The 23,553-nt window shown below is 47.8% G+C and overlaps 1 protein-coding gene across 1 annotated transcript in view; it reads right to left on the reverse strand.

The window, feature by feature from the left end:
• MAPK8IP2 (mitogen-activated protein kinase 8 interacting protein 2) overlaps positions 1-23,553 on the reverse strand; it is a 48,557-nt gene that overhangs the window by 13,450 nt on the left and 11,554 nt on the right. The window contains exons 2-4 of the mRNA XM_053406561.1: positions 11,022-11,127; positions 7,336-7,560; positions 1,638-1,755 (exon numbers count right to left, since the gene is read on the reverse strand). Of these exons, the coding sequence (XP_053262536.1) occupies positions 1,638-1,755; positions 7,336-7,560; positions 11,022-11,127 (449 nt within the window). The remainder of the gene's footprint in view (positions 1-1,637; positions 1,756-7,335; positions 7,561-11,021; positions 11,128-23,553) is intronic.

Genomic DNA, 23,553 nt, shown 5'->3' on the forward strand with positions numbered 1-23,553 from the left:
CTTTGCTGTTGCCATTCCATGGCCCAGACCCTGACTGGCAAGTCCTGTGGCTCTTGTACTCCACAGCCCATCCCTTGAGTCCCTCTAGTACAGAAGAGGGGAGTTGGATTCATCATCATCATCATCATCATCATCATCATCATAATAATAATAATATTTATTTATACCCCACCCTCCCCGGCCAGAGTCGGGCTCAGGGCGGCTAACACCCATAAAATTACAATAAAAACATAATGGGGGGGGGAGACCAATTTAAGACACAGGTTAAAATGCAATTTAAATAGATCAAAACTGCAAGCGGAGTTTCTGGGTCAGCTTCAAGGGCAGCCCCGCGTAGAGCAAGTTACAATAATCAAGCCTGGAGGTGACTGTCACATGGATCACTATCCCACAACCCCTGCTGTGCACCAACTTGGACAAGGGGATGGGGCCGCCCACCTGTGACTCAATTGCCTGATGCCTTAACAACAACAGGTGACTAACAGCTGCCAACGCTCAGCTGATTGGCAGTTGCAGCAACCTTCATTGGAGACACACTTTCTGCACCAATCAGCTGATTGGCACTGGGAGGGCGCCTTGAAAGGGGACTTGCAGTCGGGATGGAGGAAGCCATGTCCATGCAGGCAGATTCCTCTGCAGAAGGAAGAATGCAGAGGGGGCCAAGGAATGAATGCAAACAGCTTCCTGCAAATGGAGAAAGCGGGACTGACAAATCAGGCTGTGCTATGGAGTTCCTGGAGCCAGCAGGATTCCCTGTCGGCTGATCAACACCAACGGTGAGCCCTGCTTGCAAGGAACCATTGTCAGCTTTCAGCTGTTCCTCTGCAGCCTCTTCCATACCTGACCCCACGCAGAATAATAATAATAAAAATCCTTCCATTAGCACCTTAGAGACCAACTAAGTTTGTTCTTGGTATGAGCTTTTGTGTGCATGCACACAAAAACTCATACCAAGAACAAACTTAGTTGGTCTCTAAGGTGCTACTTTCCTGCCAACCTAGCAGTTCGAAAGCACATCAAAGTGCAAGTAGATCAATAGGTACCACTTCGGCGGGAAGGTAAACGGTGTTTCCATGCACTGCTCTGGTTCACCAGAAGCGGCTTAGTCATGCTGCCCACATGACCTGGAAGCTGTACGCCGGTTCCCCCGGCCAATAAAGCGAGATGAGCACCGCAGCCCCAGAGTTGGCCACGACTGGACCTAATGGTCAGGGGTCCCTTTAAAGTATAGCTGTCAACCTTTCCTTTTTTTGTGGGAAATTCCCTTATTTCAGCGCCGTTTCCTGCTGCTTCCCACTGCTATCCCGGATTGTTAGATATCCCGTAGACTGTCTCTCTGATCCCTTATTTTCAAATCTGAAAGTTGACAGCTACGCTTTAAGGTGCTACTGGAAGGATTTTTTATTATTATTTTGTTTCGAATACGGCAGACCAACACTGCTACCTACCTGTAACCACACAGAATGTGATTTGTTGGAGTGAAGGCCAAGTGATCTAACTGGGATGCACACTGGGGTTATTTAGACCTGTGAGCTGAAAGTCTCTGTACCTCTGAACCTCCACCCTCCTGCACAGTTTCTGCTTGCTGTGGAGAGCCAGTTCATCCCAGGGGGCCAGGGGTACGGGAGAGCACTCACCAGCATGGGGCACTGAAGAGGAGGAGGAGGAAGAAGAAGTGTGGAGCAGAGTCTCCTGCCAGGTGGCCCTTTGCAAGGGAGGCGCTGGGTTGCAGCCACTGTTGTTGTTCAGGGAGTCCTGGTCACGCAGGGGAGGAAAAGAGAGCAAAGGTGAGTTAAAGAAAATGTTTAAAAGTACTTTTGTGGGGGAAACCAGAGGCATTTCTGTTAGCTGTAGCAGGGGAAGAGACCCCAAGGAGAGACATTAAGTGGTTAATGTATGTGACAATAGCAGCAAGAACTCTTTTGGCCCAAAAATGGAAGCGACAGGAAATCGCTTCGTAAAAAGAGTGGCGGAGGAAGATGATGGACTATGCAGAACTGGCAACGCTGACCGGGAAAATCCGAAACCGGCGTGACCAAGCTTTCCAAAAAGACTGGAGTAAATCTGTACAATATCCAAAGGATAACTGTAAACAATTAACAACACTAGCAGGGTTGTTGTAAGAAAACTTACAAGGTGTATGATTTGTACCTTCTGCATATTTATTTGAAATTTTGTGATAAACGGAAGGAGTGAAACGTAAACTGGAAAACGTATAACTGCTATGAAGTAATAATGCTATGAAGTAATAATGAACTATGAAAGTCATGAGACGGGAGGGAGGGAAGTTGAAGCTCGATAGAGCAAATATGTAAAGAGCATACAATAATAAGAATGTGTTTAAATGTGATAAAATGGAAATTTAATAAGAAGAGTCACAGAATCATAGGTTTGATACACCCAAAGGTCACCTATTCCAACCGCCTGCAATAACGGAATCACAGCTTAGGAACCCTGACAGAAGCCCCACTTCTTCTTGTTGTTTAGTCGTTTAGTCGTTGTAATGGTTCTAGGGGTTGCTCGTGCATAAGCCGGTGCTTATCTCCCCAGCTGGGTGCAAACACCTGGCTGGGTTGCCTAAGTGAACCTTTTCTGTCCGGACAGCCACTCACCCGTGGCTGACTCAATCGCTGGCAGAATCCGTCAGTGGGCGTTTCTTAAACTTCTTCCAGCAAAGAAGCTCTTTGACGCCCAGTCTCCTCCTACTCTCTCTGCGCAAAAGCCTTCTGTGCAAGGAGGGCGTGGGCAATGGAGGACCTCTACTCTCCCCGCTGGTCCCAGGCAAGGAGTCACGGGACCGCCTCGCCGCTTCCCCCATCTCCCCCCTTCTCCACTGGTGCTACGCTGATTCTCTTCCCCAGAAGATGGGCTGCTCCTCCCGATCCCTGGACGCTCTCTGGAATCTCTCTGGCTTTTGCTCTCTCCCACCGGCACTGATGGCAGTTCCCTGACAGTCGTGTCTGCCTCTTTGTGACCCCCTGGACCAGAGCACGCCAGGCACTCCTGTCTTCCACTGCCTCCCACAGTTTGGTCAAACTCATGTCGGTCTCTTCAATAACACCATCCAACCATCTCGTCCTCTGTCGTCCCCTTCTCCTTTTGCCCTCCATCTTTCCCAACATCAGGGTCTTTTCCAGGGAGTCTTCTCTTCTCATGAGGTGGCCAAAGTACTGGAGCCTCAGCTTCAGGATCTGTCCTTCCAGTGAGCACTCAGGGCTGATTTCCTTCAGAATGGATCGGTTTGATCTTCTTGCAGTCCACGGGACTCTCAAGAGTCTCCTCCAGCAAGAAGCCCCACAACCCCTGTTTAAAACCCTCCAATGAATCATAGAACTGTAGGGTTTGAAGGGACACCTAGAGTCATCTAGTCCAACCCCTGCCATGAAGGGATCACAACAAACTGTGCCGAAGGAGAGAGCTTCTCAGTCAGGGATTGCTGCAGTCTACCGTTCCAAGAGAGGATCCACCTCTGTTTTGGGGCCTACAGTTGAGAGCACTTTTGCAGCGCTGAATCGGAAAAGGAGCACTTCCAAAATCACGATGGAAAAGAAGGAGTTGACTCAAAGAATGAGAGCAGCCCTTGCTCCTTTCGGAGTCCCACCTGACTCGCAGGATCTGGGGCACGAAGTGGGTTGACGGAGCGGGTTGATGGAGCCGCAAAAGATTGTGACACTAGATATCAGATTAAGTCACTTAACCGGCAGCTCTAGCAGTGGGAAAGGAAGACACCTGCTTTGATTGCAGAAAGCCCCAGGTGAGTGTTGGCTTTTCCAGATAGGACTGGTGCAGGTTTGTCAAGGGTCACCAGCCACGATGGCTATGCTCAAGAATCATCATCATCATCATCTAATGATAATTTGTTTTTTATACCCCGCCCATCTGGCTGGGTTTCCCCAGCCACTCTGGGCAGCTTCCAACAGAATATTAAAAACATGATAAATACATCAAACATTACAAACTTCCCTAAACAGGGCTGTCTTCAGATGTCTTCTAAAAGTCGGATAGTTGTTTCTTTCCTTGACATCTAACAGGAGGGCGTTCCACAGGGCAGGTGCCACCACCGAGAAGGCCCTCTGCCTGGTTCCCTATAACTTGGCTTCTCGCAGGGAGGGAACCACCAGAAGGCCCTCAGAGCTGGACTTCAGTTTCCAGGCAGAACAATGGGGGTGGAGACGCTCCTTCAGGTCTACTGGGCCTTTGAGGCTGTTTAGGGCTTTAAAAGTCAGCACCAACACTTTGAATTGTGCTCGGAAACGTACTGGGAGCCAATGTAGGTCTTTCAAGACCGGTGTTATGTGGTCTCGGCGGCCCCTCCCAGTCACCAGTCTAGCTGCCGCATGAAGCACAAAGACTCCAAATTCTGGTATGAGTTTACCTGATCTGGATCAGAACGTAGATGAATTTTGTGAAGCAACTCTTGAATTGGAGAAGTATCCAAGGGGATTTAAAATAGTGCCTTTCCAGGTGAAATGTGTTTGGGAATGCCTGTTTTTGGTGAAAAACCGCTGTATCGCCAAACTTTTCTGCGTTGTTTAATTATTTCATAAAATTTGCACAACGCTTGATTGCAAAAAAAACCCTCCCAGTTTTTTCGCCATTGGAGTCATTGGATGATGGCCTGTCATGAATTGCAGAGGGTTAGACTAGATGATCCTCAGGTTCCCTTCCAACTCTACAATTCTATGATTTCATGAAAACAAAACAAAAACGCCTCAAAGAGGTTTACAAAAAAGGATAGATTAATAAAATTATCTTAGAAATGCAGAGTTGTAAGGTAATCCAGCCCAAGTCTCTGAAATGCAGAAATCACAACTAAATTATCCATGACAAAAGACCATCATTAATAAGAAAAGCTAATAATTAAAAACTCTTAAAAAGTTAACAACGGACTAAGAACAGAATTAAAACTCGCACCAACTTTCTAAACATCTGGACAGGCTTGTCTAAGCAAAAATGTTTTCAGCAGGCTCCAAAAAGCGTGCAGTGATATCAAGAGGCAGGGAGTTCCACAGTGCAAGCGCTGCCCACTGCACGAAAATAACTGAGTTCTTGCAAGTGTCCTCATGTTTATTCCAGCCTGATCTGTGCACTGCCATGAGTGGCTTTCGGAAAGGGTTTCTATGTGAATGAATCGGAACCCGTCCGTTCGCTGTTGACAGAAAAAAAAAGGGCACTGGTGGTTTAACCAGGAATGTTTTCATTCATCTTTTGGAATGCTAAGGTGCTTTCAGAAAGCAAGGCCTCTTTGCCGCTCCTCTGCCTTCCTTCCTCTCTTCCGTACGGCACATTATTCGGAAGGCATATTTCGGGAAATTGCACTTACAGCCTTGCCGACAGAGCCCTCTAGGGAGGGTTAATGACACAGCAGATTAAAGTGTGGGGGGGAGATTGGGAAAGATTAATTCCAAAAGGGGCTTAGTGACAAGCACATGAACTGACACGAGATGGGGGGGGGGAGAGGATGGTTTGAAGCAGCTGCTTCCAGGGGAAAGAAGGGAAGACTAAAGATGCCGGACCCAACACCCAGTTGGGTGCCTTTTGGAAGAAGGAATCGGAGAATCGGAGAATTTTAGACTTGGAAGGGGGCTGAGGATCATCTAGTCCAACCCCCTGCAATGAAAGAGGCAGAGCTCAGCCTGTTTGAGTTGCTATCAGTTTCCCATTGTTCAAAAGTTCACTTGAATTTGCCATTAGCTCAATATTGCCATCTAATGGCACATTTGAACAATGCACTTAAAACATTATATTTGCAGCTATGTTTGTGGCCATCCCTGCCTTCTGGGGGAGTGAGCGCCATAGTTTAATTGTGCGCTGTGTGAAGGACTTTCTTCCCTCTGTCCCGAATGCTGTGACAGAATTGTCCCCGAAACTAGGCAGCTTCCTCTGTTTCTGACTATTAATCCTGGAAAAGCAACAAATGCCCGACCCGGTTTTTGTAGAGCATTGCAAAACCTTCCTGTGGCGTTTGCCTGTTCTTTTTAAAATGTCTGTACAGGGGGAGAGAAAGAGTCATTAGGTAGACCAACAGAAAAGTCAGAGGCTGATAAAAGGGCTTAACCCGAGGTTTGGGTTGGTTGGTTTTAGTTGGTTGGTTGGGAAAGGCAGTTGGGAAAGCAGTTGGCAGGCAGTTGGAATTAGAGAGACAGTTAGTGCAGCTGGTTCTTGTGTGAGAGGAGGTAGAAGAGTTAGAGGCAGGATAAAAATAAGACTAAGAAGGTAAAGAGTAACAACGTTTTGAATGCAGTTAGAGTTTATTTGTGTCTGCAATAAACTACACTCTTCTTTGCTAACTTAAGAACCTGACTGAGATGAAGTGATTTACTGGGAAGAACCTGGTTGGTGGCAGCGAATTAGTGGTGTACGGGTCAATAGTCCGTGAGACCACCGGGGGCTGCGTACAAACACCACACTGCCCCTCTGGGCATCCCAGGCGCTGCCATCCAAATGCTTGGACACCCTGTCAGATCTGGAAGCCCATCTGTGCATCAAATAGGCCAGTGGGGGCAGCAGCAGTGGCCAGGCAGGGAAGACTCCCTTCCCCCAGCCTCATTTGGGGGGTGCATAGCAGGACTCTGCTCTCTGCTTGCAGCTTTTAATGCAGATGAAGAGCGACTCCTTCCTGGTTTATTTATGATGCGAAATGCTCCTGGAGTCAGTCCGTCTCTCTCTCTCTTTTGCTTGGATGGCTCAGGATGTGGGAATGTTCAGGGAGTCAGAAGAGGATATATTGTTTATTAATATCCTTCCTAACCTGCGCTAGCAAGTTCCTTTACTTAGCAGAGTTTTACATTCCCCTTTTGCATGCATAGCAGATAGCTGGTTGCAGGCTTGTGTAAGCATCTCAATATTAGATTCCTGGTAAGTCCCCTTTATCGCGGGTGAATGGATGATTTTGAATTGGGTTGCTGGAGGAGACTCCTGAGTGTCCCATGGACTGCAAGAAGATCAAACCTCTCCATTCTGAAGGAAAGCAGCCCTGAGTGCTCACTGGAAGGACAGATCCTGAAGCTGAGGCTCCAAGACTTTGGCCACCTCATGAGAAGAGAAGACTCCCTAGAAAAGACCCTGATGTTGGGAAAGATGGAGGGCACAAGGAGAAGGGGATGACAGAGGACGAGATGGTTGGATAGTGTTGTCGAAGCTACCAGCATGAGGGAGGCAGTGGAAGACAGGAGTGCCTGGCGTGCTCTGGTCCAGGGGGTCACGAAGAGTCGGACACGACTAAACGACTAAACAACAACAACAACAAACCTGCTGTTGCAGAATGCTTTGGGACCAAGTTGCTTCCAGGAGTTGCAAAACTCTGGGTGCCCAAGGTTCTCCTCCCGGACTCACCTGTGTCCCCGTCACGGTCAGATTGAGAGTGGTGGGGCGATGCTTCTGGGTCTCCTCTGGGGTGGGCGAAGGGATTGGAGACCCCGAGGGTGAGGGGGGCACCTCCTCCAGTCCATTCCCTTCCTCTTCCTCTTCGTTGTCATCGATCATCTCAAACTCCTGGAAATCGTCCTGGAAGGTGGAGATGGGGTTGGGCTGCTCACATCTCTCCAGCACCAGGCAGTCCTGGCAGGGGGAGAAAAACAAAATCCTGTCAGATATTTGGATATATTTGGGAATATGGGCTACAAATAAATTAAAAAATGTAGTCAAGCTGTTTTGTGGCTTGGAGAAAGAGCTGGAGTTTTGGGATTCCTTACCCATCTCACAGTATGGGAGAATATCTACAGTAAACATTCCATTAGTTGTTCCATTTGAAATATAGCTTAGGGCCGCACTCTCTTGGGGGCCCCCAAAAAAAATTAAATGGGAAAAAAACCTGGATGTACATTTCCAAAATAGAAGATAAAAAACAAATAAAATAAAAGCTACATACAGCAACAGTGTTTTGTGTTGTGGAGGCTCCTCTGATGTAAGTCATGGGCCCCGCCTGCTAGCCTGCTCCCTAAAATATCACTGGTTTGCTCCTTTCTATATATAGGGTGCCTACATTCTGCTCTTTATAATTATTAATAGTTTGCATCACATATTTACACCTATTATTATTTCATGTTATAGCAAGTTTCTAGAGACTAGATTATGAGTCTTTGTAAATTGTGTTTCAAAAGGAACTTTTGTTATTGCCAAATGTCAATGTGTTTGCATTATTAAGTTTGGTATGAATAAAAAACCATTTTAAGTTAGAGCTTAAGAATTATTTCACTATTAATATACTTCTTCCTAATTGTATTTCAGTTCAACAATTACTTTGATTAAAAAAAACATATTTTGTTATGTGCAAATGGCATGAGATACCCATGAGGTCCATAAATAACCATAGAGCATACATTCAACACAAAAAACAGCGCCAATTTATTGTGGACAGCTGGACATATCAAGGGCCCAATTACTTTCAGCAGCTGAGGGACTCATCAAACCTAAATCCAGCCCTGAGCCATATTCATGGAGAAGAGGGCTGTCAATGGTTATTCGCCAGAATGGCTCTGCTCTGCCCTCCAGAGTAAGAGGCAGCCATAATAGCAAAAACAAAAACAAACACAAACACAAAAACAAACAATAACAATAACAATAATAAATTTATTATTTATACCCCACCCATCTGTCTGGGTTTCCCCAGCCACTCGGGGTGGCTTCCAAGAAAATATTAAAATACAATAGTCTATTAAACATTAAAAGCTTCCCTAAACAGGGCTGCCTTCAGATGTCTTCTAAAAGTCTGGTAGTTGTTGTTCTCTTTATATGGTCTCGGCGGCTGCTCCCTGTCCCCAGTCTAGCTGCCACATTCTGGATTAGTTGTAGTTTCTGGGTCACCTTCCAAGGTAGCCCCACGGAGAGCGCATTGCAGTAGTCCAAGCGGGAGATAACCAGAGCATGCACCACTCTGGCCAGACAGTCTGTGGGCAGGGAGGGTCTCATCCTGTGTCCCAGATGGAGCTGGCAGACAGCCGCCCTGGACACAGAGTTAACCTGCGCCTCCATGGACAGCTGTGAGTCCAAAATGACCCCCAGGCTGCGCACCTGGTCCTTTAGAGGTACAGTTACCCCATTCAGGATCAGGGAATCCTCCACACCTGCCCGCCTCCTGTCCCCCAAAAACAGTACTTCTGTCTTGTCAGGATTCAACCTCAATCTGTTAGCCGCCATCCATCCTCCAACCGCCTCCAGGCACTCACACAGGACCTTCACCACCTTCCCAGTTGCTGGAAACCCCAGGAGGAGAGTGTTGCTCTGGTGGTCAAATCCTGCTTTCAAGCTTCCCATAATGGGCATCTGGGTTGCCTCTGTGAGAAGAACAGGATGCAGGACCATGCTGGCCACTGGCCTGATCCAGCAGCAACCTCTTCTTGTGTCCTTATGGGATCTTCTGCTCCGCAATTTCCCAAGGCGGAAAGTGCTGACCGCCTTGTGCCTTCGCAGGGTGCGAAAGAGCTGGCAGGGAAGTCTCTCTCCCTGACTCAGCGGCAGGGAACAGGCACTGACTCAGCAAACGCACCGCAGGTGACCTGTCAACCGCCTGCTTGGCCGACGGTGGCCTCCGAGCTCCAGCGAGAGACCCACATGGGCTGAACAAGGAAGGAAAAGTCTTCAGACCCTCTTAAGCAGGGGTAGGCACCCTAAGCCCCGGGGGCCGGATGCGGCCCAATCACCTTCTCAATCCGGCCCACGGACGGTCTGGGAATCAGCGTGTTTTTACATGAGTAGAATGTGTCCTTTTATTTCAAATGCATCTCTGGGTTATTTGTGGGGCCTGCCTGGTGTTTTTACATGAGTAGAATGTGTGCTTTTATTTAAAATGCATCCCTGGGTTATTTTATTATCTTGGCCCAGTATACCTGAAGGAGCATCTCCACCCCCATCGTTCTGCCCAGACACTGAGGTCCAGCTCCGAGGGCCTTCTGGCGGTTCCCTCCCTGCGAGAAGCGAGGGTACAGGGAACGAAGCAGAGGGCCTTATCGGTGGTGGCACCCACCCTGTGGACGCCCTCCCATCAGATGTCAAGGAAATAAACAACGATCTGACATTTAGAAGACATCTGAAGGCAGCCCTGTTTGGGGAAGTTTTTAATGATTGATGTTTTATTGTCTTTTTAATATTCTGTTGGGAGCAGCCCAGAGTGGCTGGGGAAACCCAGCCAGATATGCGGGGTCATAAATAATAAATTATTATTAGTAGTAGTATTAGTATTATTATTACTCCAGGGGAAGGTGTAAAAATTGCTCCCCCCTCCCCCCACACCCCTGGGGCTTCAGTGATGCTCCTTGCGAGATCAAAGCTGCTTCTGTTTTGCTCTCCTGTACCTTTAACAGTAGCCTAAAGCACAGGAAATAAACAGGAATTTTCACCTCCTGTTGCAGGATCTGGTTCACCTGGGTTAATATTAATAATAATAATTAATAATTGTGTGTGTGTGTGTGCATGGCAAAAAGACATTCCTTAGACACCTTTTCCCAAGTCTCACTGTAAAGGGCACCAAACATTTATCTAAGGCAGTTTTGGCCCTAAATTGCTGTGATTTCTGCATCGCAGGGGGTTGGACTAAATGCCCCTTGGGGTCCCTTCCCACTCTACAATTCTATGATTCTATGACTGGGAATCGCAAGCAGGGTCTGAGGCATCCAATTGGCCACTGCGAGATGGGCCTCCTTTGGCCTGGCCAAGCCGCTGCAGGGCTCTCTTTAGTTCCTCGTGATTCCTAAATGGAACCTCCATGGACAGAGCCAGTCTACCTGAGGATGGCAGCCAGCAAGAGGGGTGGAAGCTATCACTCTTGCATCCCACTTGTGTATGAGAAAGGGAGGCTGGCCTGATCCAGCAGGAAGATTCTGACATTCCTATTTTCATTGAAAGCAAACGGAAAACCTGGGAAACTAAAGTTTTGAGAGTTATTCGGGAGCAGAGGAGCTGCAAGTTGTGGAGCTCCCACAGAGCTGGGCTCCGGGGCTTCTGCAAGAAAGAGGACGCCGGTCACAGATCTGGTGTCCAAACGCCACCGATCCCTCCTTGACCCCGTCCACTGCCCCTCTCACCTTCTCATAGTGGTCCGAGTCGTAGTTAAGGCCGATGCCACAGTCGTCGGTGATCTCAGACAGATCTTCGTCATCAAATTCCTCCAGGCTGATGTCCTGAGGAGGCCTGGAGAAGAGAAAGGAGAGAGGGGGTGCCTGTTAGTGGAACGTTTTGAGATGGGGGGCAGGGGCAGGGCCGGATTTCGGTTTGATGAGGCCCTCAGCTCCTGAAGGTAATGGGGGCCTTCATATGTCCAGCTGTCCTTTGTCAAGAACAAATTGTCACTGTTTTTTGTGTGGAATATATGCTAGATGGTAATTTGTGGACCTAATAAGTATTTCAAGATTCTCAAGAGTCCATGGAGTTTTCTTGGCAGGGATACGGGAGTGGCTTGCCGGTTCCTGCTCCAGGTGGACTTGAGAGTCCCATGGACTGCAAGAAGATCAAACCTATCTATTCTTAAGGAAATCAGCCCTGAGTGCTCACTGGAAGGACAGATCCTGAAGCTGAGGCTCCAATACTTTGGCCACCTCATGAGAATAGAAGACTCCCTGGGAAAGACCCTGATGTTGGGAAAGATGGAGGGCACAAGGAGAAGGGGACGACAGAGGAGGAGATGGTTGGACAGTGTTCTCGAAGCTACCAACATGAGTTTGACCAAACTGCGGGAGGCAGTGAAAGACAGGAGTGCCTGGCGTGCTCTGGTCTGGGGGTCATGAAGAGTCGGACACGACTAAACGATTAAACAACAACAATAGGTATCTCAAGCCATTTGCACATGTTGCCATCCAACCAGTCCATGCAGAATGTAGGCACCCTATATATAGAAAGGAGCAAACCAGTGATATTTTAGGGAGCAGGCAAGCAGGCGGGGCCCATGACTTACATCATAGGAGCCTACACAACACAAAACACGGTTGCTGTATGTAGGTTTTATTTTATTTGCTTTTTATCTTATAGTTTGGAAATCCAGTTGTTTTTTCCCCTTTAACTTTTTTTGGGGCCCCCAAGAGAGTGGGGCCCTAAGCTGTAGGTTGTTTAGCTTATACATAAATCCGGCACTGGGCAGGACTGTGGAATAAGGGACCACCAGGAAGGCTCCAGGCATCTCAACATTAAATTCAAAAGGGATCTTAACTGCCCTGAAAAATGCTGCTCTATCATGGAACTGCAGAGTTGGAAGGGACCCCAAGTGTCATCTAGTCTAACCCCCTGCAAAAAGTGTTCTTAAGATGCTGCTTCATAAGTTAGAAGAATCATAGAGCTGGAAGAGACCACGAGGGTCATCTAGTCCAGCCCCTGCAATTCAGGAATCTTTTGCTCAACACGGGTCTTCAACCCACAACCTGGAAATTAACAGCCTCATACTCTACCCAATCAGCTGTCCCAGAGCATCTCTGAACAGTTCCGCCTTCTCACTCACAGCCTAAGCCCAGTCTCCTTCCCTGCTCTTCCATAAATTAGCCAAGCGTTTTCCTCCAACTCTTAAGAAACTCATGCCTGGGAGGACTCTCCCAAAGCTGTTTATCAGCGGAACAGACACACCCCTCCCTGGACTCTCTAACCCAGGGGTCAGCAAACTTTTTCAGCAGGGGGCTGGTTCACTGTCCCTCAGATCTTGGGGGGGGGGGCAGACTATATTTTGAAGAAAAAAGATGAACGAATTCCTATGCCCCACAAATAACCCAGAGATGCATTTTAAATAAAAGCACACATTCTACTCATGTAAAAACATGCTGATTCCTGGACCGTCCGCGGGCCGGATTCAGAAGGCGTTTGGGCTGGATCCGGCCCCCAGGCCTAAGTTTGCCTACCCATGCTCTAACCAGCTGAGCCTACCCACCTGCGGGCTCACTTCTGTGGTGGTTCTCCACACTGTTTTATCTTAGAAGGTGAATTCATCTTTTGCACAAATGCAAAATCTCTCTGCCCACGCAGCAAAAGTCTCTCCCAATCCTCTCCCAGGTGGTGGACCCAGAGAGAAATAGTGGTCCTTTGTGGGGGGCGAAATAATTATACGCCCGTCTTTCTCCCAACTCACTGGCTCAGTGGGGTGGGGAAAGCAATTGGGAGACCCCCAGCTGTGCTCTCCTCCTTGCAGACAAAACAGCAGCTGCCCTCAATCTTCCTTCATTATCCCATGTGTTATTAAGTACATCGTACTTGCAGCATCCCTGCAAGCTTACAATCTGAGCCAGCGGTTTCCAAAGCGGGGAGGGGACTCTAAGAGGCAAGGGGTGGTGGCGATGGGGGGAAGCGCTGGAGGTGTAAACGGCTATCAGACTTCGAAAAACTGGTATCCCAGCACCCAGTTCATCCATTTTGTTGCCTTAATCAAGGTAACTAGTTTTAACCGGATCCTGCATAAATGTGCAGTTTCTTGTTCTGAATTTCGTGGGGGTGTTGCCTTCCTAAGTAGGCCTGAAGCAAAGCACTGTTCTGAACCATGCTTTTTGTGGGGTGCATTTGGGGTGAGATTATGGAACCGACGAGGCAGTGGTTTCGCAGGAACCCCCCCCAATCATTCAGTTTGTACAAACTTCACACATACTCACACACTACATACGCTATGCTCCTGCTATAAATTCATAGAAAATCAACCATACATCGGATTTGCACTGTTCCACTTCTATTTTACTCCATGAAGGAAGGACTACAAAATGGGGAAGGTTTGATACAGGCCAGCCATAATCCCTTGAGCATAGCAGCACATACACAGGAGCCCTGCCCAGTTGCTATGCCAACCCTGATGGTCCTAGACAGAAGACAATCAAGATCACAAAGAACTTGCATATGGGTATGGATTCAGCATGGACTGGAACAAAGGACAATGATCAGATCTTCCCTCTGGGGGCAGGAAACTGCAAACTCCCCTCTGTCACCTGGAAAGTACTCATGGGGAGGGGGAAAGGGGGAACCAGCCAGGTGACAGGACACTCAGGTTACCACCACAACTCCTCCCTCAACCCCTCCTTTCTGTGATGCATGTATGATGTTTCTGGGGGTGGTCTTGATCTACAGGGTGGCAATTTCAAAAGTCTTTATAAGGCCTTGCACACCATTTTTCTGGGTCCCTCCTCTCTCCTACAAGTGAGGGGAGCACCCTGTTGCAACAGTTCAATAAAGGCCAAGCCTACAGGCTGCTGTTTTGCTCCAAGTAATCCTGGTTGGTGTCTTTGTTTTTTGTCCAAGGGAGCCCTCGGATTTTTCCGTTAACAGTGGCCGCAAAAGGTTTGGGAACCACAGGTCTAAAAAAAAAAAAAATTCATCAGAATGTACTGTTTCTGATACATCTGGCATTTCTTCTGCTCCTTAGATAAGCCCGTTATCTCATCTGCCTTCCACACTTCCTTGCCAAGCCCTGGGCTCTCTGCACCAGCCAGGCCTTAATTGCCCGACATGCCATCATTAATGTTTCTTGCAATTAACATTTTCACAGTAGTAATACGATTTCCCCGCAAATCCTCATGTATGTTAACCACAGGCTTTATATAACCAGAGAAATGCTTGGCTGCTGTACAAGCGCCAGAGATTCCGGTGGAGCCGGGCTGCCCCAGTGCCAGCTGCAGACCTCCCCTGCAAGGGGCAAGGGGCACCCACTGCGTGGCATGGAGGAAATTGACAGAGAGAAGAAGTCTTTCTCCCTCTCTCATAACACCATAACAGGGACATCCGATGAAGCTGAATGTTGTGGGGGTTCAGGACAGCTAAAAGAAAGCACTTCTTTGGGTGCCGCATAAACTATGGAACTCACTGCCACAGGGAGCATCCTAAAATAGGATTGGAAAAATTCATGGAGGAATGGGCTATATATATATATGATTTCTTAGTTTACAAAAATGCGTGCATTGTCTCTTTTTTCAAGTTGTGTTTTCTACAGATCAGTTTCATTTGTTGTGAGGCATTAGTGTTGCATACAGTGTTAGGTTAGGAAGAAAAGGGGGGGAGGGAATGGTGAGTGGGGTGGGGTTGGGGGGCAATACTTCTATTCTTCTACTTAGTGTATGTGTGGGGTTTTGTGTCGGCGTCACTTGTGGGGGTTTAACAATAATAATAATTTATTTGTACCCCGCCCATCTGGCTGGGTTTCCCCAGCCACTCTGGGCGGCTTCCAACAGAAATTAAAAATACATTAAAACTATTTGCTTGTTGTATTTTCTTGGTGGTGAGACAGGTTGGGGGTGGCCTAAGGCATGAGTAGGCAACCTAAGGCCCAGGGGCCAAATCCGGCCCAATCGCCTTCTCAATCCGGCCCGCAGACGGTCTGGGATTCAGCATGTTTTTACATGAGTAGAATGTATCCTTTTATTTAAAATGCATCTCTGGGTTATTTGGGGGGCATAGGAATTTGTTCATATCCCCCCCCCATATAGTCCAGTCCCCCCACAAGGTCTGAGGGACAGTGGACCGGCCCTCTGCAGAAAAAGTTTGCTGACCCCTAGCCTAGGGTGTGGTTGGTAGTCTTTGGTTGGCTATAGTGAGATTTGTTTTTGTGTGTGAGTGGGGTGTGTGTGTGTGTGTGTGTATTTTTGGATCAGGTTAGCCCTATTGATTCGTATGCTGTCGGCCGATTCTCGTCGTTGTCTTGTTGGGCTACATATGCGATAAAGGGGACCCATACCGGGGTGAAGGTGTCCTCTTCTATTTGTCCCCATGTCAGTTTCAGTTTACAGTGGACGCTCAGGTTGCGATTCGGTGCTTCTGCACATGCGCAAAGCATGATTTAGCGCTTCTGCGCATGCGCAACTGCCGAAACCCGGAAGTAACCCATCCAGTACTTCCTGGTTTCAGCACGTCCGTAACCCAAAAAAACCTGAAGCGTCTGTAAACCAAGGTATGAGTGTAGTGGTTAGTTTTCCTAATAAGGCTGTTTCCCATACTATTTGATACCATTGGTCCATGCTTATTCCTGACAAGTCTCTCCAGTGTCTGGCTATGATGCTTCTGGCTGCTGAGAGTAGGTGGGCTATGAGCTTTTTGTGTTGCGAGTGGGCATTATTGTCTGGGAAGATGTTCAGTAGGGTCAGTTCTGGGGTGACGTCTAACACTTGCTTAGTTATTTTGCATATTTCTGGTATGATTGATGTCCAGAAGAGTTGGATTTTGGGGTGCCTACTAGCCGGGAAGGCTGTGTTCTGCCTCCACAGTGGGAGACGGCGAAGCTTCAGAATGCAAGTTGCTGGAAATTGCAGTGGGGGAGAGTTGTTCTTGCACTCGAATCCTGCTTGCTGGTTTCCCACAGCACATGCAGTTGTCCAGCCGCTATGAGAACAGGATGCTGGAGGAGATGGGCCAGACTGAGGTTTGATGAGGCCTTAAGCTACTGAAGGTCATGGGGCCCTTAATGCCCAGCTGTCCTTTGTCAACAACAAATGGTCACTGTTTTTTGTGTTGAATATATGCTATATGGTAATTGATGGACCTAATAGGTATCTCAAGCCATTTGCACATGTTGCCACACAACCAGTCCATGCAGAAGGTAAAGGTAAAGGTAAAAGTAAAGGGACCCCTGACCATTAGGTCCAGTCGTGGCCGACTCTGGGGTTGCGGCGCTCATCTCGATTTATTGGCTGAGGGAGCCGGCATACAGCTTCCGGGTCATGTGGCCAGCATGACTAAGCTGCTTCTGGCGAACCAGAGCAGCACACGGAAACGCCGTTTACCTTCCCGCCAGAGTGGTACCTATTTATCTACTTGCACTTTGATGTGCTTTCGAACTGCTAGGTTGGCAGGAGCAGGGACCGAGCAACGGGAGCTCACCCTGTTGTGGCAGTTCGAACCGTCAACCTTCTGATTGGCAAGCCCTAGGCTCTGTGGTTTAACCCACAGCGCAGAATGTAGGCACCTGATACGGAAGGGGGGGGCATGTCTTCTTCACCTTCTTCTTCGCTACAATATATCCATTTATTTCCGAGTCCAATTGTCAATGCCAAAAGGGACTAAAATCTATAAAATTCATAGAAAATCAACATGCCAATTTGCTCAATTTCTCTAGGACTCCATGACACCTCCCCTGTCCTCCATAATCCCTCAAGCAAGGTGTCAAGACCCTAATCCTGTCAAATCACTCTGCCAAGCCTTTCCTCCGGGCAATGCCAGGTGGCAGATCATGCATACAGGGACCATTGTCTTCTCATCACCGATACTCAGGATGTGCTTATCTGCGCATATCTCCAGCTCTGCATGTTCCCCCTCCCTCCTCCATATGTTAATCCTGTGTAACCCAACCTCTTCTTAATGTATTCATGATGTAACTGGGATGTATTTTGCACTGTATTCTGGGACATGGAGGGAAGTTTCAAAAGTTCATGTCACCCCTTCCTCGCTGTTCAATCTCGCCTTGAACCTGTTGCGCAATAAACTTGGATCTTCTGCAGCTTGCTCCTGTCTCTGGCTGAGCTCATTTTCCTCCGCAGGGACCCGCGGACTTAGTCCGATGAGCTGGGTGGCAGAGCAGCCTCGCACCCAGATTTTACCGTAACACACCCTATATATAGAAATGAGCAAACCAGTGATATTTTAGGGAGCAGGCTAGCAGGCGGGGCCCATGACTTACATCAGAGGAACCTACACAACACAAAACACTGTTGCTGCATGTAGGTTTTATTTTATTGGTTTTTTATCTTCTATTTTGGAAATGTACATCCAGTTCTTTTTTCCCTTTAATTTTTTTTTTGGGGGGGGGCTAAGCTATAGCTTGTTTAGCTTATACGTAAATGTGGCACTGAGGTGGGCCATGGGCCTGATCCACCAGGCTCTTTTCATGCTCTTATTAAATCTGGTAGCAGTGGACGGGCGAGGCCTGAGCGAAAGGGCCCATCCCCCCACACCAGCTTGGCTGACCTGCTTCCATCTTCGGGCATCATGGCTCTTTGGAGATCCTCCGCAACCCGACACCCTCCAGGTGTTCTGAACTACAATTCCCATCAGGCCCAGCCAGCCACAGCTGAAGGTGATGGGAGTTGCGTACATAGTCCAAAACTCGATCTTGCCTCTTCCTCTTCCTCTCAGGTCGACCCTGCCTGCTCCCTCACTCATTCAGCATCTGATGCTGCAGAGGTTAGCGGCAGAGGTAAGAATCTGCCCAATGGGACCTGTGCCAGATCCATCTTCCTCTCCTGATTTATTAGGCTCTGCGCTTGCCCTTCCTCCTCTAATAGCTTGCAGTGCTTTCCAGCCTCTTGAAGAGAGAAAAGCATTAGCCTGCGACTCAAACGGTCAGCAGTAGCAACGCCAAGGTTTCATTTAAGCCGAGGCTTGAATCCGGTTTTCAGGGTCAGACTCAGCACTGGCAAAACTGTTGTTGTTTAGTTGTTTAGTCGTGTCCGACTCTTCGTGACCCCCTGGACCAGAGCACGCCAGGCCCTCCTGTCTTCCACTGCCTCCCGCAGTTTGGTCAAACTCATGCTGGTAGCTTCGAGAACGCTGTCTAACCATCTCGTCCTCTGTCGTCCCCTTCTCCTTGTGCCCTCCATCTTTCCCAGCATCAGGGTCTTTTCCAGGGAGTCTTCTCTTCTCATGAGGTGGCCAAAGTATTGGAGTCTCAGCTTCAGGATCCGTCCTTCCAGTGAGCACTCAGGGCTGATTTCCTTCAGAATGGAGAGGTCTGATCTTCTTGCAGTCCATGGGACTCTCAAGAGTCTCCTCCAGTGCCATAATTCAAAAGCATTCATTCTTCGGCGATCAGCCTTCTTTATGGTCCAGCTCTCACTTCCATACATCACTATTGGGAACACCATAGCTTTAACTATACGGATTTTTGTCGGCACTATACTGCTTCAAAATTCATAAACAGAAGACATATAGTATGTGCACAGAGTCACAAACTAATAAAAATCGAATAAATGTTCCATGAACAGGAATGGTAGGAGTGGTAAATCACTGTCAAGGATCACTGAAATGGAGGCAGAAGGCCTTTCCACAGTCAATATCCTACAAACATGAGATGATGGGTGCTCCGAACACCACAATAGGGTGCTCTGGGCACAGCAGCAGACAGAACAGTTCTTCCAAGGTAACGAACTGTTTCAATGATAAATCTTCATCAGCAAATTAATAGTCCCCAAAAGTACATCAAATGGCCATGGATCAGTTATCACTAAAAAGTGCAGTAAGCTGATGTATTTGATATACTTTTGGGGACTATTAATCCATTTCAGGGATCTTTGATAGTGACTTACCACTCCAACCATTCCTGTTCATGGAACATTTATTTGATTCTTATTAGTTTGTGACTCCATGCACATATTACATGTCTTCTGTTTATGAATTCTGAAACGGTATAGTGCTATAAAAATATTGTCAGTATATTATTAGCCAACATGTTGCTTGTTGCTGCTCAGAGAAGAATGGCAGACGAAACTGATGGAGTATGCGGAGATGGCGAAACGACGGGGAAGATCAGAAACCAGGAAGATCAAGTATTTTTAAAAGACTGGAGTAAATTCCTAATTTACACAAAAGACCACTGTAAGCATTGGCAGGGATGTGATGACACTTGTAATGTGGAATTAACTACAGTAACTATGGATATGTAACAGATGGATAATGGTAAAAGATGCAGAAAATCTAATTTTAAATATGGAACCCAGGGAGGGAAGGAAGGAGGCCCGAAGGTTCAAAAGAACCTTTTATTTTAATCTTTGAAATGGTGAAAGTTAAAATGTATAAAATTATGTAAAACATATATATAAAGTTTTTCTGCCCTCGTCACTTTCAAAACCATTTCCTTTGGCCATTTACGATTCTGAGTCATCACAAGATAGCCAATTATTGGGAATAGCTGGCGCCGGTGGATCAAGTTCAGTTTAGCTGAATTAATTAAACGAAGTAGTTTTAATTGGAGTTTGACTAAAGGTGCAATTGATTCTTCCTGTTTGAATTTCTTTGTGTTATTATCTTCCTTAGTGGGTCGTGCAAACCGCTATTTGGAATAATGCTTTTTTTATCGGGTAGGATGGGGGCCCTGGGGATGGGTTTATGCCGTGCTAATTTTCTAGAAAAAGAGGTGCTGGAACTCACCATGAACGCCTAACTCAGGGGTCGGTAACCTAAGGCCCATGGGCCAAAAGTGGCCCACGGAGGCCGTTTAACCAGCCCATGAGCCGACCCCGAACTGAGTCGCCCGCTTGATGAGTCCCCATGCGCTGCGCTAAACCGGCACAGCGAAGTGTGGGAATTCTCTTCAGCGGCTCTGGAAATTGCTTCTGCACATGCACAGACGCCGGAAATCACTTCTGCGCAGACGCGATTTTCGGTGTCTGGGCATGCACAGAAGTGATTTCTGGCGCCACGGACATGCGCAAATGTGATTTCTGGTGTTGCACTGCGCCAGTACGGCCCACGGAGGATCTCCACAGGCCCATGCCCAGTAAAGCCTTGCCAACCTCTGACCTAACTAGTTCTCTTAGAATGGCAATGGTGCCCACCTGAGAGGCGCTGGAATTGAGTTTTGGTGAGTTCCGGCTGAAAAAAAAACCCCTGGGTTTATGGAACCGTGGGGGAACCAACCCCCCCAAAAAATTTGGTTGCCACTGGTGTAGCCTGACAAGGAGGAATTGGGCCTTTGGCTGTTTCCAGCCTTCTGAAGCTATTTTCTTCAGTCGGGGGAGAGGATAAAATGAGAAGGAACTGCCCACTAGAGTCTGAAAGGGACTGGAAACTGACAAGACAGGCCAGAAACTGACAAGACAGGCCAGAGGCAGGACTCCAGGCACAGCTGTGTTGTTAGTATTGTTCCATGCCACCCCAATCTCTCCTGGGGTTCTGGGCTCTTACCCAGGTTTGGCTTCCTTGGAATGAAGCTCATCGGAGACCATGGCGTCTTCAGGAGATCTGGTTTTATTTGCAAATATATAGAACCTGAACATAAGATAGAGCTCAGTGCATTAAGACCTGCTCCCTGCCTTGCAGGCTTTTCCCACATGGCCTGGGAGGGAGGGGCCCAGACGGACTCCAGCTACAAAAGCTGAGGTCGCTGAACAGACTCTTGGGCTAGGGCAGGCATCCCCAAACTCGGCCCTCCAGATGTTTTGGGACTACAATTCCCATCATCCCTGACCACTGGTCCTGTTAGCTAGGGATGACGGGAGTTGTAGTCCCAAAACATCTGGAGGGCCGAGTTTGCCTATGGATGAGCTAGGGGATTGTTTAGGGGTTTTCGTTGGGTAGGTTTGTTGTTGTTACTGATACAGTCGTACCTTGGCTTTTGAACAGCTTAGTTCTTGAACGTTTTGGCTCCTGAACACCACAAACCTGGGAGCGACGGTTCCAGTCTGGGTACTATTTTTGGAAGCCAAACATCTGACGGGGCTTCCACAGCTTCCAATTAGAAACCACGCTTTGGTTTTCAAACGTTTTGGAAGTCGAACCGACTTCTGGAACGGATTTGGTTTGACTTCCAAGGTACGACTGTATTAATTTTCGGTATCTTTAGTTTAGATCTTATGATTTATGTGGAAATCGCTCTGTTTGGTTGTGTGCTTTTTGATATTTTATTTATTGTATATGACTACTTTTGCTACGTTTGTAATTATGTAATTGTTCATATTTTGTAAGCCACCTTGAGGATGGTTTTATGTTTGGAGAGGTGGCATACAAATAAAATGATTGGTTGCTTAACACTCCAGCAGATCTTGCTTCTCTATTACACACAGCTTTTGATCCACCAAAGAGCAGTTTGATCTCTGTTTCTCCATCTTCTCGCCACTTTCTAGCTCAGCTCACATAAAACCCTTTGGCGATTGTTCTCCCAACTAGTAATTAGGTGAGGGGGGCAGTAAAGGCACACCCGTTAGCCTTGGTTATAGCTCTTGCAACCTGATTCCTTCTTTTGGGATGTTGGTGAGGACACTTGTGGCCACTCTCTTACAAAGAAACTTTTCTGGCTAGTTCAGCAATGGAGTCCTCTATTGGGTTCTAACTCTCACTGGGTGCAGGACCCCAAGAATTGGAAGGGAGCCAAGGGTGTCATCCAGACAGACCCCCCAAACCCACATCGTTATTATTGCCCCCCCAAGTCCCAGATAAGAGGCTCCCATTAAAAGGTAAAGGGTGAAGGGACCCATCGCGGATGACTCTGGGGTTGTGGTGCTCATCTCGCTTTACTGGCTGAGGGAGCTGGCGTACAGCTTCCGGGTCATGTGGCCAGCAGGACTAAGCCGCTTCTGGCAAACCAGAGCAGCACATGGAAACGCTGTTTACCTTCCCGCCACAGCAGTACCTATTTATCTACTTGCACTTTGACGTGCTTTCGAACTGCTAGGTTGGCAGGAGCTGGGACCGAGCAATGGGAGCTCACCCCGTTGCAGGGATTCGAACTGCCGACCTTCTGATTGGCAAGCCCTAGGCTCTGTGGTTTAACCCACAGCGCCATCCATGTCCCAGATGAGAGTCCCGCATCCCAGATAAGAGGCTCCCATTAATGTAATCCAAAATGCCACCAGTCCACTGATGCCAGGACAGTCCTTGGCACCAGCTGGGCAAGGTGGTTCTGCTGCCTAGGGGCGAGGACAGGCTGGCTGATGTAACGGGAAGGCAAAGCAAATCCTTCTCAGCTTGGCAAGTCACCACCACAGTCCCTTGAGCTGCACATTTGTGACCACCCAGCAAATTCTGACCCTCCGTCAGATGTCTTGCCCGCTTGGCGAAGGAAGGAGGCGGAGCGGGAGCAGTGCCAAAGTTGCTTAAATGACTCGGCAGTGGAAAAGAGGCTCATTTTCTCTGGCAGCCGAGCAAGGCTCAGGTCTTCTGATAAGGTTAGCCTTGTGGATAAGAAAAGAAATTGACCCCCAGGGAATTTACTCTGAGCTCTCCTGTGGGTCTCCTGAGGGATGGATGGAAGGATGCCTGAGATCTGTGTGAGAGATTTGAACAAGATTCCGCAATATGACCTTCACAGACTGGAGAACTGGGCACAAGCTAACAAAATGAATTTCAATAGGGGCAAATGTAAGGTCCTGCCCTTAGGCAGGGAAAACCAGATGCACAGATATAGGATGGGGAAACATCTGCCTTGATAAGGGTACATGTGAAAAAAATCTAGGGCTCTAGGTAGGTGCCCTTTAGGGTTTGTTTGTTTGTTTGTTTGTTTGTTTGTTTGTTTCATAAAATTTATACCCAGTTTGACCTTAAAAACAAACAAGCCTCAAAGCAGTTTACAAAAAGATGCAAACAAGAAAATAAAAATATATATTACAACTGTGCCTTAAAAAGGTAAAGGGACCCCTGACCGTCAGGTCTAGTCGTGGCCGACTCTGGGGTTGCGGTGCTCATCTCGCTTTATTGGCCGAGGGAGCTGGCATATAGCTTCCGACCAGAGCAGCACACGGAAACGCTGTTTACCTTCCCGCCGGAGTGGTGCCTATTTATCTACTTGCACTTTGACGTGCTTTCGAACTGCTATGTTGGCAGGAGCAGGGACCGAGCAACAGGAGTTCACTCTGTTGTGGGGATTCGAACCGTCAACCTTCTGATCGGCAAGTCCTAGGCTCTGTGGTTTAGACCACAGCGCCACCCTCGTCCCTCAGCTGTACCTTAAAACAGACAAAAGCT

This window comes from Podarcis raffonei, chromosome 10 (genome assembly GCF_027172205.1).
Source record: "Podarcis raffonei isolate rPodRaf1 chromosome 10, rPodRaf1.pri, whole genome shotgun sequence".
NCBI lineage: Eukaryota > Metazoa > Chordata > Lepidosauria > Squamata > Lacertidae > Podarcis > Podarcis raffonei.